Source organism: Otolemur garnettii, unplaced genomic scaffold, assembly GCF_000181295.1.
Source record: "Otolemur garnettii isolate 467f Iridium unplaced genomic scaffold, OtoGar3 scaffold00063, whole genome shotgun sequence".
Lineage (NCBI taxonomy): Eukaryota > Metazoa > Chordata > Mammalia > Primates > Galagidae > Otolemur > Otolemur garnettii.
In genome coordinates, this window is record NW_003852458.1 from 6,652,735 (window position 1) to 6,667,530 (window position 14,796).

Below are 14,796 nucleotides of genomic sequence, written 5' to 3' on the forward strand. Positions count from 1 at the left end.
CTGGTCCTCTCAGAGGGTCACCTCTGTGCCCACAGCCCACGTCTCCTGGTCCTCTCAGAGGGTGATCCTCTGTGCCTGCCACCATGTCTTCTGGTGCTGCCTGCAGGCTTACTCCACTCTACCCCTTACTGTCCCTTGATTCTGCCACATGCTCCCCCACTTCATGGTCTGCAGAGCGTTCTCTGTCACCTCCAGGTCTGTCACTGTGTTAGTCAGTGTCCCATCAGGCGCAGTCCGCACTCTGGGAACAGCGTAACACGAGGAGGCCTCATTCAAAGGTGTGGAGTCAGGACCACAGGGTGCTTGGAGGGAGCTAACTTGAATCATTGGTGTCTGTGTTTTTCTGCACAGCTCAAGGCATAAAAACTGTCCATGAGGCATTTCCCAAAGAGGGCTCCATAGGTGTTCTTTGGTTCTCTTTCAAAGTTTGTTCTTTGATAAACTTTGTAGATTTTACCAGAATATGTTTGTATAACAGCTGAGTCCTTCTGCCCCTGGTCCTTAGGTGGCCAGGGACCTGAAACCATGAGGTGCCGTTGTTAAGTAACACTGGGAATGACAGTCCCTTTGCTCATGGGCAGGCAGTGGCTGCTGTGTCATGCTTGCCACCCACCCCCGCATGTATGAAAGAGGGTGTGTCAGCACTGATGACAGAAAGGGTAGGACATCTGAGTGGCTGATGCTAATTAACCTCCTGGGAGTCACAGCTGATTGTGTGACAGGCAGTGGGAAGGGAAAGAATTCCAGACAAGACTGTCCTGATGATTCTCACGGTGACACCCCAGCCATACAAATGCGTCTTTCGTAACTACTCCCGTTTCCCCCTGTATGGCATGACAGCTTTCATTCTCTCCTTTCGGCTTACCCTTACGTGGCATGTGGCTGCTCATTTTTAGTTTTTTAAGTTTTTCCGCCCCTGTGATTGTTAACTTGTTACATGTAAAATATCTGATTTACTAAGAAAACTTCAAATTTCTGAAAACAATTTAAATTGTCCTTTCATCAAGAAAATGTTTGCCAGGCAGTGCCTGTGGCTCAAAGGAGTAGGGTGCCGGCCCCATATACCAGAGGTGGAGAGTTAAAGCCCAGCCCAGCAAAAAAAAAAAAAGAGAAAAGAAAATGTTTGCCAACGTGCCAAACGTTTGCCGATGTTTATGCACATCACCCTCGGCATCACGTGCTTTTAAATCTCTGAGATGATATTTCCCGTCAGTGACCCCTTGCATTCCTCAGGAGGTGTTGATGTGAGAGGATGAGAAGCTGCTCTGCAGAACCGCAGAGATATTGGGAATTACACAGTGTCAGACACTGCCCTTTGGGTATTTCTCTTTGACTTCCTCTTGGTTGTGAATAGAAACTATTTCCTATTGGATTAGTTTTCCCCTGGCTTTGATAGTCAGTTGGAATAGGAACACATTTGAAGGGTTTTATTTAACTTTTCCTTTTTTAATTGATATGTAATAGTTGTGCATATTTCTTAGGTACAGAGTGACATTTCAGTGTATCAATACATTGTATACTGATCAAATCAGGGAAGTTACTGTATTCCTATAACTTAAAATATGTGTCCTTTCTTTATGATAACATTGTAAAATCCTCTCTTCCAACTATCTTTTTATGATTGATACATAATTATATATGTTTATGAGGTACATGTGATGTGCTCTTTGATATATATATAAAGATCAAATCAGGATATTTATGATATTTATCATCTTAAACATTTATCATTTCTTTGCCTTGGGAGTATTACAGATCTCTTCTAGCTGTTTGGGGGTTTTTTTGTTTGTTTTTCCAGTGTCATAAAGAGAAATTTTATTTACAAAGAACAAAGGGTAAGTTTAGAGACACTTCCAAAGAGAGTTGGCAGTGGTCCCTCTCATGGAAGAGAAAAGGTAAGAGAGACCTCTCCTAGCTGTTTTGAAATATATACTATCCTGCTGTTGCTAAGGTAGTATAGAGACCTCTCCTAGCTATTTTGAAATACATGCTATCCTGCTGTTGCTAACTGTAGCCGCCTTACTGTGCCACTGAACAGTCACACTTATTCTGCCACTCTTACTGCATTTTTGTATCCATTAAGCAGCCCCTCTTCATCCCTGCCCCACCCTTCCCAGCCTCAGGGACCTATAATTCTACTCTTTACCTCTGTGAAATGCTCTTTTTTAGCTCCCATAGCTGAGTGAGAATGTGTAATATTTGTCTTTCTGTGCCTGGCTAATTTCACTTAACATCATGACCTCTAGTTGCATCTGTGATACTTCAAATGACAAGATTTTATTATTTTTGTGGCTGAATAATGTTCCATTGTGTGCATATATCACATTTGTTTTATCCGTTCTTCCTTTGATGGACTTCTAGGTTAATCCCTTATCTTGGCTATTGTGAACAGTGCTGCGGTGAACGTGAGGGTGCAGGTGTCTCTTTGGTATACCGAAGTTCATTCCTTTGGATAAATACCCAGTAGGGGACTGCTGACTCAATGATAGTTCCATTTTTATACTTTTGAGAAACCTCCATACTGTTTCATAACGGCTGTACTAAATCAGGTTCCTTCCGATAGTGTGTACGAGTTCCCTTTCTATGCATCCTCACCAATATTTCTTATTTTTTGTCTTTTTGATAATAGCCATTCTAGCTATTCTAACGATGGAGGTTACTGACCATTCTAATTGTGTTTCTGATTTGCATTGCCTTGATGATTACTGATGTTGAGTGTTTTTTCATATGTTTATTAACCATTTGTGTGTCTTCTTCGGGAAATGTATGTTTGGATTCTTTGCTCACTTTTTAATGAGATTATTTGTTTTATTTGCTGTTGACTTTGAGTTCCTTGTAAATTGTAGATATTGGTCCCTTGGAGGATGAATAGTTTGCAAATATTTCATTTTATAAGTTATCTCTTTATTCTATTTATTGTTTCCCTTGCTGTATAGTAGCTTTTTAGTTTAATATAGTCCCATTTGTCTGTTTTTGTTTTTGTTGCTGATTTTTTTGATGTCATGGCCCTAAAATCTTTCCCGAGGGAATGTCCTGAAGCATTTTTCCTAAGTTTTCTTCTAGTAATTTTATCGTTTTATGTCTCCTGTCTATAATCCATTTGACATTAATTTTTAGACATGGTGAGAGGTAGAGGTTTAATTTCATTCTTCTGCATATGGACATCCAGTTTTCCCAGCACTGTTTATTGAAGAGGTGTCCTTTCTCTATGTTCTTGGAGTCTCCGTCGAAGTCACAGGGCTGCCTTTTGGCCTCTTCTAGCAATTTGCCAAAATGATGAACATGAAGGGAAAGAGGAGAGGCTCTCAATGTATGTTCTGTAGACCTCTGAGAGCACATGGAGTTGTTCCTTTGGCCACATACATGTGAATCTACACGAATGGTGATATTAAACGTCAAGGGTACTGTTCAAAAAGGCACGTCCCAAAAATGTTATCTTGGCAAAACTGAAAGAGGGTATAGTATTATCCAGCATGCTGTTGGCATTATTGTAAAACAGAAATAGAGGGTGTAGATAGAGATACTTGACGATCTGGTTCACTGAATTTCTAGGTTTTGATGAAATCCAGGTGGCTGGACAGAAACCAAAATTGCCTGGGAATGAATGGTTTTATTGCTGCCCTCTGCTGAGTCAAAGTTTGAAGTAGGAAAGTAAAATTCACTGCTTCCCCTGACTAATACATTTATTGTTCAATTAAGAACATATTAGCCCTCTTGAGGTCATCCAGGCTCGTTCTTTATGCCCTCAGATTGTCCTAGGGTCCAAGTACCTGATGATTCAGTGAAACTCTTTGGCCTGTAGTTTACAACTCTTTTCTAAGGCAAGGAAGAGCGGAAATTATTTGGAACAATGAAAAACTGTCCCCTGGGAGAATATGCTGACATTTCCTAGGTTAAATTTTAATGAGGGAGGAATGGAGGCGCTCCCCCTCACCCTGAGGAGTTAATTTACATTTAGCTCTTTGAAGACTGTGATATTTATTCCTTCTCTAATCCAAGTTTTTTGTTCATGTTCAACTCTTTGACGTTTCTTTACCGGCCCTTTGCTGGGTTGAATGAATTGGGCGATCAGCTGTCTATTGCCAGCAAGCCCCAGCGGCACACAGAAGTATGCATCTGTCGCTCCCACACCTGGGGTCAGCTGCTCATCTGGGGGTTCACCACCGGATGGCTGACCCAGGCTGGCCTCAGCTGGAGTTACTGAGGGGATGGGCTCTGTGTCACGAGTTGGCCATTTTCCTCCTGGTTCCAGAGGGGCAGCCTAGAAATGTACTTTTCAGGTCGAAGGTAGAAACACAAAAGAGCAAGCAGAAACACACGAGATGTCTTGAGGTCTCGTGTCCTAAGTGGCACGCTATCACTTATGCCTCATGTGTGCACCAGAGAGGCCACATGGGGCAGAAAACAAATACACTGCTCCGATTTGGGGAAGATTCCTATGACAGGAGACATGGCTGCAGGGAGGGAGAAGAATAGGAGCCTTTTATGCCGTCGTCTACCACGATTGTCTCCAAGAAACCCGATAAAGTTAAAATGAAATAAAACTTTCCTTCTTTGTAATTTATCTTTTTCAGGAAGCCGGAATCGATGGCATTCCCTGCAGTCTTCCAGACAACGTGCTTCTTCATGCTGCTGTCCTTGAGGGCTTGCCAGAGTGAAGGTGAGAAGTGGAGAGAACATAAGGAGAAAACATCACGCAGGGCACAAAAGAAGTGATGGGTGCTGTGGAGGGAAAAGTTAAACACTTCTTTTTTTCTTGGGAATTACTTGGAGTTAATGAGGAGATGTGTCAGTTTCTCAAGGCAGTGATTGCCTTAGTCTTGGCTTCCCTTGTCTTGAAGGCTCTGGTCACCACGGGCAATTGTGCACACACCTCACCCTACAGAACTTTATGACCAGTCTATCTCACCAGGACATCGCCAGAGTAGTTCCTTGTGTACCTTACTGGGGAAAGACGTGGGATACAACAGTATTGGCTGCTAGATTAGAACAAGTTTTGATGTCCCTCTATCTACATTCTTTAAGAGTTATTAGCTTATAAAATAGGAATGAAAGCAACAAAAATTTATGAGTTTCTACTCTCTCAAGTGTTTGCTAAGTACCGAAATAATATTTATAAATAAAGAAATAATTTTTGTCACTTAGCCACTCCCCAAACGAGGGTATTTTGAGATAAATCAACTTTGTATTAATAAATAAGGACAATTAGAATGCAACATTTCTAAAATGTTTACAAATATTTTAATTAGTACTTTGAACCTATTTAGAAGTAGGTTCTTAAACTTGAGAGTATCTACTGGTTCATGAATTTTCATGACTTTCATGCAGATTTAATGAAGCTTTACTTTTTTCTCTTCCGGTATTCGTTCTTTGCTGTACATCCTTTGTAACAGAGAGTGGCTGTGTGTGCTGTTACTAAGTGCACACACAGTTCCTGTGCCTGGATTCAAGAACATGGTGTTTGCAAGGAATAGATGTAGAATTTCTCATCTTCTCTTAAAACTCCATGAAAAGATACTTGGATAAACGAGGAGATACTGTCCTGATAAATAGTTCAGTTCTCTGTGTGACATTGTTTAGGTTGGAGTGCATTTATTTTAGGTCCAGGGCACGTGGGAGGATGCTACTTCTTATGGCGTCTTAAAAATCATAGTTTGTTGGTTTCTTCCATAATCTGGAGCTGAAAGGTGGAAATTAGGAGTTCTCATTTGTAGTACGGAATCCTCTCCCACAATCTACGTCAGTTGCTAAAATCTAAGCGCAGTCAACTGGGCTGAGTGGGGCGCCTGCATACTAAGAATGTCCAGGTCCAGTCAGACCCACCCACCGCCCAGCCTGCTCTCTAGGAAATCCCAGGCTGTTAACTCTCAGCCCAGCCTGTCACTCCAGGGAGGCCTCCTTATCCCACCCTGTGCTCTTGCTCTTTACTTTCTCAGCTTCCTTTGTTTTCAGCAGACATTCTTTTCCCAGTTCTCTGCTTCTAGCAAATACCCCTTCTTTGCTAATATCCTTCTCTGCCAAAAATCCCTTCTTTGGTAAATAATCCTGTTTTTGTCCTCCTCTGGACTATTTGGATTTCTTAATTCGATTTCTATTGCTTTTGCCTCTGTATTTATTAAACTCCCACTCAGACCAGTTGGTTTACCACTCAGTCCCCCAGCCAAGTTCATATCTGAGAATCAATTTATTTCAAGTAACCTGGAGTAATTTCTCATGACAGTGAAGCAGAGCCAAGGCTCTTCAGTTAACCCTGGGCACTTATTTCCATCAACCAGAGAGCATATGTTTCTGTAGCATTTTCCGTGTCTGTTGTGTGTATGTACACACAGAAACAGAGATGCAAATACGTGGTGTGTTTTAAAACAAAAGTTAAATTATACTACACGTGCACTTGGAACATTTTGTTACTTAAAACAGTACAACATATGATGAATGCTTTTTCTTTGATATTAAATGTTCTTCAACATCAGGTTTAATTGCCGCATAGGATCCCATCTTATGAGGCGGCTGTGCTTTATTTCCTCAAGTGGTATTAGGGACAGTCAGAGAAACAGAGTTGGGAAAGCGGGAAGAGAGACTCATCCCAAACCTGACCTTCTTGGCCACACTCCAGCAATATGAAAGGAAAGAAGACAGAGAGAGCTAGGAGCCCTGGCTTCTGGTCTGGCTGTGTGACCTTGGCAAAGTCACTTCCCCCCCCCTTTTTTTTTAACCTCAGCTTCCTCATCTGAAAGATAATAGGCTTGGGCTTAGTAATATTTATGGTGCCTTTGATCTCTCTGACTTTACTTTGGTATTTCCCACCACTGCCTAGGAAGTCCTAGATGGCTTTTGACCAGATTATTTCTGACTGATGTCACCTGAGCACCTGAGTCATTCAACCCTCGCTAATAACATTTGTTAATACAGGAGTTCTTTTTTTGCCTAAGCAACATATGGTGGCTTTCTCAACCTTCCAGAAGTAAAGTTTTGACATGTAGTTGACTCATTCATTCGGCAGCCAGTCACTGATGGTCTGTCCGGCGGCGGGCTCATTCTTCGTCTTGCTTTCCCTGGGCTGAGTAAGACTTAGTTTCAACCTCACAGTCCACAGCACGTTTTTCAGCCTTTTTAATCTCATAGCACACTTGCACCTGTAGTTCAGCATACTTCAGTCACAGCATACTTAAATTATGTTGATCCAAAAAAGAGTAAAAAATAAAAGGACTTTTTTTCTTTTGTGCTTTAAACTTCTTTCAAAAATAATTTAATTAATGAGCTTTTAAAAATTTCGAGGCATACCTAAGATCCTCTCATGGCCCAGCAGTGCGCCCTAGCACGCCAGTTGAAAATCACTGGTGGAAAATCACTGATCTCCAGGGAGGCAAACACAGAAGCAGATTTTTTCTGCAAGCTGCAGTCAGTGTTCCAAACAGGGCTTAAAAACACCGGAGGAATTGCATATCCTGAAGTGTCACTGCAGTGGAGTGAACCAGGGACCTTAAAGGAGTACGTCTTTTAAAGTGCAAACTATGATGTGATTCTGAAATGAATACATGCTTCAAACATTTATAAAATACAGAAAAGTGTAAAAAAGAAAATTGAAATCCCTCAACCCCACCACCAGAAATAATGACAGTTAACATTTTAGTTTTATTTCTTTCTTGTTGGCTTTCAAAAAAATAGCATGCACTTTAAAAACCATCAAATGGGGGTCATAGTCCATCATGTTTTTTTAAAAGTGTATACAAAAATTGAAGAAAAGCGTATGTGATTGAAATTTGACAATGAAGTAAAACGAGTTAGTAAGACTGTGGGAACTCAATCAACTTATGTGTTATTCGAACATTTTATCATGATCATATATATTTAAAATTGAGGTGAACTTTATATAACACAAAATAACCATTTTCTGGTTAAAGTGAGCAAATCAGTGACATTCTGTGCAGTCTCAGTCTTGTGCATTGACACCGGTGCCTAGTCTGCCCTTCGGAGCAATTTTTTGGGAATGGCCATGTCAGGTGGCAGATGTATCTGCTTACACCTCTGTGTGCAGGTTGTTGGCAGCGATGCTGCTGATGGTTTAAAGGCAGCCTGAGAGATACAGGCTGCTTTACAAGGGGACCCCCTGCAGCAAATCTCATTTTGAATTCCCGTTCTTTTATAGACTCCATCACACCACAAAGTTCTCTGCACTTACAATCTCTCGTATCGTGTGAGCCTATTCCCTATCTCTCCCACTAGTTCCTTCTTTTGCTAGGAACCTTATCACAATTACTTCATTTTACACAACGTTCCTAGTATGTTGCTGCTCTCCTTCAAAGAGTTCAGCAGATTCTTGCTAGAGGTACTTTAATTTCAGATTAAGATCTGTGATTGCATCTAGAGTCAGAATGTGTCCTTACTTTATATCCTTTTATAATAAACTACAAAATATTGACTTGCAAAATAAAACTTTAATTTTTGATTTTCAGAAATATGAAATTTATAGCAAAAAAAGTCCTTTCTTTTTCAGCCTTGTTAGAAACTTCCAAACCAGTGGGACTGTTTAATAAAGGATTCTCTGTAGTTCTATTTAACTGTTTTTCAGCTTAGGCACTTGTTGTGTATTGCTGAGCAAGTCATTTCATTTGTTTAAGTCTGGATTTAGATATCTGTTAAGTGATTTCTAATTTCCCTTCCAGCTATTCAAGGTGTCTGATTCAAAGATGCCAAGTGAGCGGTATTTTCTATTGATGGTACAGTTGAATTAGCTGTGGCTGTCAACCACACTCCTGTTAAATGTTGTTTCTTTCCTTGTTTTGGTCTTTTTCAGTCTTGACCGAACATTTACCGTTGACGCCTGAAGCACTTAAAGTTTTTGTCAATTCTACACAGCAGAGTTTGCATTTACAATGGACCGTCCACAACCTTCCTTATAAGGGGGAACTAAAAATGGTATTTCAGATACAGATCAGTAGAACTGAAACATCCAATATCATCTGGAAGGTAAGAATTTTTGTTTGGGGCTCAATATTTTTAAAATGCTTTTCTGACACCATAATTTGTCTTTTGTAACATCTAAAAAAAATCTCATTATGGGAACATAGTAGCAGCTCAAAACAGTTTTCCCCAATAGTTGCATTTCGGTGTCTGTAGTTAAGGGGCCCCAGGATGAAGAAACATGACCACTTTGGTTTGGTGGGCAGGATATGATGTGCTGGGAAAAGGAGATTGTTTTCTCAGTTCTGCCGTGTCCCTAAAGAGGGCTGGAGAATACTGGATTCCGTGGAGTCAGCCATCTCCTTCTTCTTCTTTCTTCTCCATTCACAGGGATTTTCCTAAATGGGATGTCGTAATTTGGCAGCATTTCTCTTGCCAGTGTGGCTTCCTTTCTATTTCTTTGCTTACAGCGTGTGGAAGTGCAAGCCGGAGTGTATCCCAGCACTTTATGTTCCAGCCAGCAGTGGGCCGTGGGGGAGAGTAACTTACTAGGTCATCTGTTGCCACACATGTCGCTTTTTCTACAGCAAGTCAAATTAAGAAAATCCCTCATTTCATGTTCTTTTTGTCTTTGAATCATTTTGGGGAGACCTTTCATTTATCTTGGTTCAGATAATGGTAGTACCTGTTTCCCCGATGCCTGCCCAGTCCAGTGCATTGGTACACATTGGTGACATCTTTTGATTGCTATTGCCGATCTGAAGAAACTTAATAATCCAGAGCCAGACGCGGTGGCTCACACCTATAATCCTCTGGGAGGCTGAGACAGGTGGATTGCTTGAGGTCAGGAGTTTAACACCAGCCTGAGCAAGAGCAAGACCCTGTCTTAAAAACTTAGTCAGGCATGTGGCAGGCACCTATAGTCCGAGCTACTTGGGAGGCTAAGGCAGGAAGATCACTCAAGCCCAGGAGTTGGAGGTTGCTGTGAGGTGTGACACCCTAGCACTCTACCAAGGGTCACAAAGTGAGACTCTGTCTAAAAAAGGAAAAAATAATAATCCGCACATAATGTTCAGTCAATTATCACAGAGTGTTTAGAGGTGGTGGAGAGTTTTCTCATTGAAAGGACCTGAGAATGTGCTTGGAGGGAAGGGAAGCTCAGGGCCACGTTGGGACCTCCACTGGCTCATTTGAGGTCCCCTCTTCTCCCAGGCAGTGGAGGCAGTGGGTACAAGATCCAGAATGGGTGGTTCCTTTAGCAAAGCCTAAAGTTCACTCATACAAAGTGTCCAGTTACTTTCTACAGTCATTATTGCATTTGAGATCTGAGCAAGTGGCCTGAGTCAAATACAGTTTTGACTCTGTCCATTTAGGATCCGTATGGGCCTACATCCATTTAGGATCCGTATGGGTCTATATCCATTTAGGATCCATATGGGTCTATATCCATTTAGGATCCGTATGGGTCTATATCCATTTAGGATCCGTATGGGTCTATAATTCTAGCCCTCCAAGGGCAGTTTCCACTGTGAGAGCTGCTTAGTGTGCTGGTGACAGTAATGGTGCTTCCGGGTGGCTGTTCACTTCCCACCATCAGCATATCTTCCCCCCATCCCACCTCATGCTAGTAAATCTGATATTTTAAAATGGATATCATGGTTAATGTTTGGACCCAGTAAAACATTGCACAAAGATCATATTGTCCAAGAAAAAGAATTTGAAGGGGCATGCTGGAGCAGTTGTGGAAAACTGGCAGGTAGTACCATTAGCAAAAATAACATCAACCATAGACCAAGTAGGTGCCATAGTTTATTTTTCTAAAACACAGTTCCTGTCTTTTTTCATATTTGATTAATGTATTAGTCCTCTCTTCAAGGTCAAGCAGCATGTGTAGCCTCCTTCTGTAACTTACCAGGGCCTGAGACCCTTACCTTGTCTATTGTGTGGTTCTCTCAATACCCCGTCCAGCCTGACTACCACGAAGGAGAAACCCAAGGTATAAAGAGGTTATATTGTGTTGCTCCAGGTGACAGGCAGGGCGGTGTCATCCTTTACCCTATTCCTAGACCAGGATGATAGTCACATGCAGTGCCCCTGGCCATGTTTGCAATGCAACAAAGGGTAGGGGTTTGGTAGAGGAATTTAGGTTGCTATTTTCAGTGATTTAGAACATGTGATGCCATGAGAAGCCCATATCTGAATCTCTCATGCCTGAAATTGAGGACATATGTAAGATCTTCTTCCAGTGAAGGAGGAGGATGTCACTGTGTCTGGACCAAAATCTCCCTGTCATGGGGCATCTCCCTATAACACACGCCCTGCAGGGCACCCTCACTTGTGCTGACTCAGTGTCCCTCAGATCACCATGTTCCCAAACAAGCCAGAGGAAAAGCATCTTGAGCCAGGTGCTTGCAGGTGGTCCAGGGGCACCGAGCTGTTTCCTGAATGGGGCTGGCCATTCAAAGATTTCTCTTGGCAGCTGCGCCTCATGGCCCTGCTCTGGGCCCAGGCTCTGCCTTTCCCTCAGCCATTTGCTTTATGATTTTATCCATGGCAGAGGAATCAGAGCAGCATACTACCATAGCTCAAGCTCGGGAGGAACCTGGGAGTGTGCGTCAGTCTAGGGAGCGGGTTTGTCCCTCAGTAGCACATCAGTGACCTCCATTCGGCCTTTGTGTACATGGATGTTTTGTCTATTTCTTATACCTTACTAATAACTGCAAGGGAGAAATTATACTTGCTGCTTTGATAAATGAAAATGGCCCAAAGATGTCCATCACATTTAAAAATATTGCTCAATTGATGTATTCAAGGAAAGTGTTATCTCCTTCACTAACAAGGCTGTAAAGACTACAGACCATACATTGAGGCTCAACAGAATCCATACAAATAGTGTCTGGGGGAAATCCAACTCCTGGCAGATTAAGGAAGTGATTAAATCATTTAGCAGAGAGGTTTGGCCCAGTGGGCCCAGGTCAGGCCTTGTGCAACACCCGGCGCTATCAGTGGTGAGCACACTGGCAGCAAGAAGGAAATGAACTCACCATAGGGCATCCTAAGTACAGCATGTGGGGGGCATCCTGGGCTTGGGGATAGGCTTAGTCTTCTCCCACAGTTCGCACTAAGGACTGTTTGTGCAGAAATGTCAGTGAGGATTGGAAGTTAATTTAGTAAGAAGAGAGGAGGAGAGTGCTGTGGGAAGACCCCCGAGAGAGAGGGGCTGGGGGGCTTCCAGGCCTGAAGGCACCCTGCTGTGCTGGAGCCCTGAGCATGCAGGGGCTGGGGGAAGCAGGCCAGGCTGTGCAGGACCACAGGGAGCAGTGAGGACAAGAGAGCACTAGGAACGAGGCAAGTGGCAGGTTCTGGTTTGAAGTTTTTTATAAGCCTACTCAGCTGCACAGTGGCAAAGCAATGGGGGAACCGGGAGAAGGTGAAATGTGACCAATAGGAAATGGGAGAGACACAGAAACCCAGGGAGGACATGAGAGTCATCCATTGACTTCTGGGAGACAGTGAAGCTCCTGGGGTGCCGTGAGGGACTACTTTCTCTACTGGGATTTGGCCAACCTGATGCAATCCTGGCTGAAAATGGGTATTAAAAATTAGCCATCAGTCTTCGTTTTGGTTGTTAAAGGGTGACTCAATTAATTCTCTAGTTTTTAAGAATTTTCTTAGCAGGTTCTTTGTGACCAGTATTGAGAATAGTTTTTGACTCCAATATATTCCTCAAAGACTTGAGTCTTTTCTCCCCCACTCGCTGCACACGAGCCTCCTGGGTGAGGGAGCTGAGGTTTCAGAGGGCAGAAGGTCCACAGGAGCCATTGACTTTCCTCGTGCATCTACATCCTTGTGGACCTACAACAGGGTCTTAGATTTGTACTTTGGGACAAGGCAAGTCGGGCTGTTTTCCAGGGGAGGATGGCTGTATGTTTCTAATTTTTTCCTTTCCTTTTAGGGGAATTATAGCACCACTGTGAAGTGGAACGAAATTCTGCATTGGAGCTGGGAATCCGAGCTCCCTTTGGAATGTGCAACGCACTTTGTAAGAATAAAGAGTGTGGTGGACGATGCCAAGGTCCCTCAGCCAAATATCTGGAGCAGCTGGAGTTCATGGCAGGAGGCCAAAGGTAAGAAGTGAGATGGTCATGAGAGTGAAAAGATTTAATATTTTATATTACTGGAGATCAGTAGTCCAAGAGTGGAAATCCCCTTTGAAGAACTATAGGAGGATAATAACAATTTTCCTTTGGTTTCTACTGGAACTAAAAAACACGGGTTAGAAACTTGCCACTGGGAGAGAGGTGTCTGAAGTTCTGCTTCTGAACTTACTCACTGAGGCCAATTGAGCAAACTCTGTATTTGTTTTCTAAATGTATGCAGTGTTTGTATTAATAGAATGCTGAGGGTCAAAACAGCACATACAGTACACACATGTTTTTATTACAACAGCACAAAATGTGTATGCACCTATGGTGGTGATTGGGAAACTTCTGCGAAGGGCCAAATAGGACCTGTCTTAGGCTTCTCAGACTACATGATCTGTTAGGATTATTCATTTCTTTCATTGGGTGAAAGCAGCCCCAGGTAATGTGTAATAGGACGAGAGGGCTGTGTTCACAAAAACAGATTGTGGGCTGGAACTGGATCAGCCCTTATCTAGGGAGAAGGGAGGAAATTTGGATAAATTAAAGCTGTGCTTCATTTGAGTGATGAGATGTTAATAACCATGTTTTAAGTATCCCTTATCATTTTGTTGTAATTAAAAGTTAGAGTGGGTTTTGTCAGGGTTTCTTATGTTCCTGTTAATCTAACAATGAAAAAAATAATAGAATGAAATTTACGTTCTAGTCGCCGTTTTGAGTATAACCCGTATTAGTTTAGTCTTTATGTCAGCCCTGTGAAATATGTAGCACTGTTACTCTTACTTCATAGATGAAGAAATGGGGGCACCAAGAGATGCAAGGACGCATGTGAGGTCATCAGGCTATTCGGTGGTAGAGCTGGAATTCCAGCCAGGGCAGCCTGGCTCCAGAGGCCATGTGCTTAACTATTATACCCCACCACCAAAAGAGGGACACAGGTCATGGACAAGATTGGTTCTGTAGGGTCTGTTTTTAAGTTGAACTCGCATGTAAGTTGTAACAGGCACATTTACCTATTACCTGTAATAGCCCTGATTGTAAATGTGACCTGTACATCAGTTGGATGCTTGCAACTCAGAAACTACCTATACAGGAAAAAAAAGGAGCCATAAAAAAGACAGTAAGAGAAAGAAAAGAACCACATTATAAACAGGTTTCATAAAGTGGACTATGTTTCCCCAAACTGTAACCTCAAAAGTAACTTAAGAATAAAGGGAAAACCTGATTATTACCAACTCCCAAAGCACGGATTCTCAACCATGGTTGCAAAGTAGAATCATCTGATGGCCTTAAAAACAAATCCGGTGTCCCATATGCAGGGCACCCAGTTGCGCAGTGGCCAGCAGCTAGACTGCAGGCGGCTGGGGTGTGAGTGGGGGTATTGAATTTTAGCAGTGAGCACCGTCAGCTCCTTTTGGAGCCCAGGCCAGAGAGGGTGCCAGGAGGGAGCCACGGGACGTCGGTGAGTTTCCATAGGAAGGGAGAGCCCTGAGGATTTTAATAAGCCCATGGGCCCTGCAAGAGGACAGTCTGGAGCGAAAGGAGATGATATCTGAGTGACTGACATTTCTGAGAAGGTGGGAAGAGATGTGATCTCCAGTACAATCCAAAGGGATGTGTGGATTTGAAGCTGGGTGGACCCGGCTGGTCTAAACATGGCTTTGCCACTTACTAGCTGAGTGAACTTCTGCTCAGTCCTACCTGCTCTGTTGTAAGGCAGTAAGGATGACATGAGGTAATGTACGTAGGCACT

The 14,796-nt window shown here is 42.7% G+C and overlaps 1 protein-coding gene across 2 annotated transcripts in view; it reads left to right on the plus strand.

The window, feature by feature from the left end:
• The window catches only part of OSMR (oncostatin M receptor), a 68,579-nt gene that overhangs the window by 13,199 nt on the left and 40,584 nt on the right, over positions 1-14,796 (plus strand). For both annotated transcript variants that reach the window (XM_012807117.2, XM_003792987.3), the window contains exons 2-4: positions 4,575-4,660; positions 8,795-8,967; positions 12,857-13,028. In XM_012807117.2, the coding sequence (XP_012662571.1) occupies positions 4,588-4,660; positions 8,795-8,967; positions 12,857-13,028 (418 nt within the window). In that variant the 5' untranslated portion in view covers positions 4,575-4,587. The remainder of the gene's footprint in view (positions 1-4,574; positions 4,661-8,794; positions 8,968-12,856; positions 13,029-14,796) is intronic.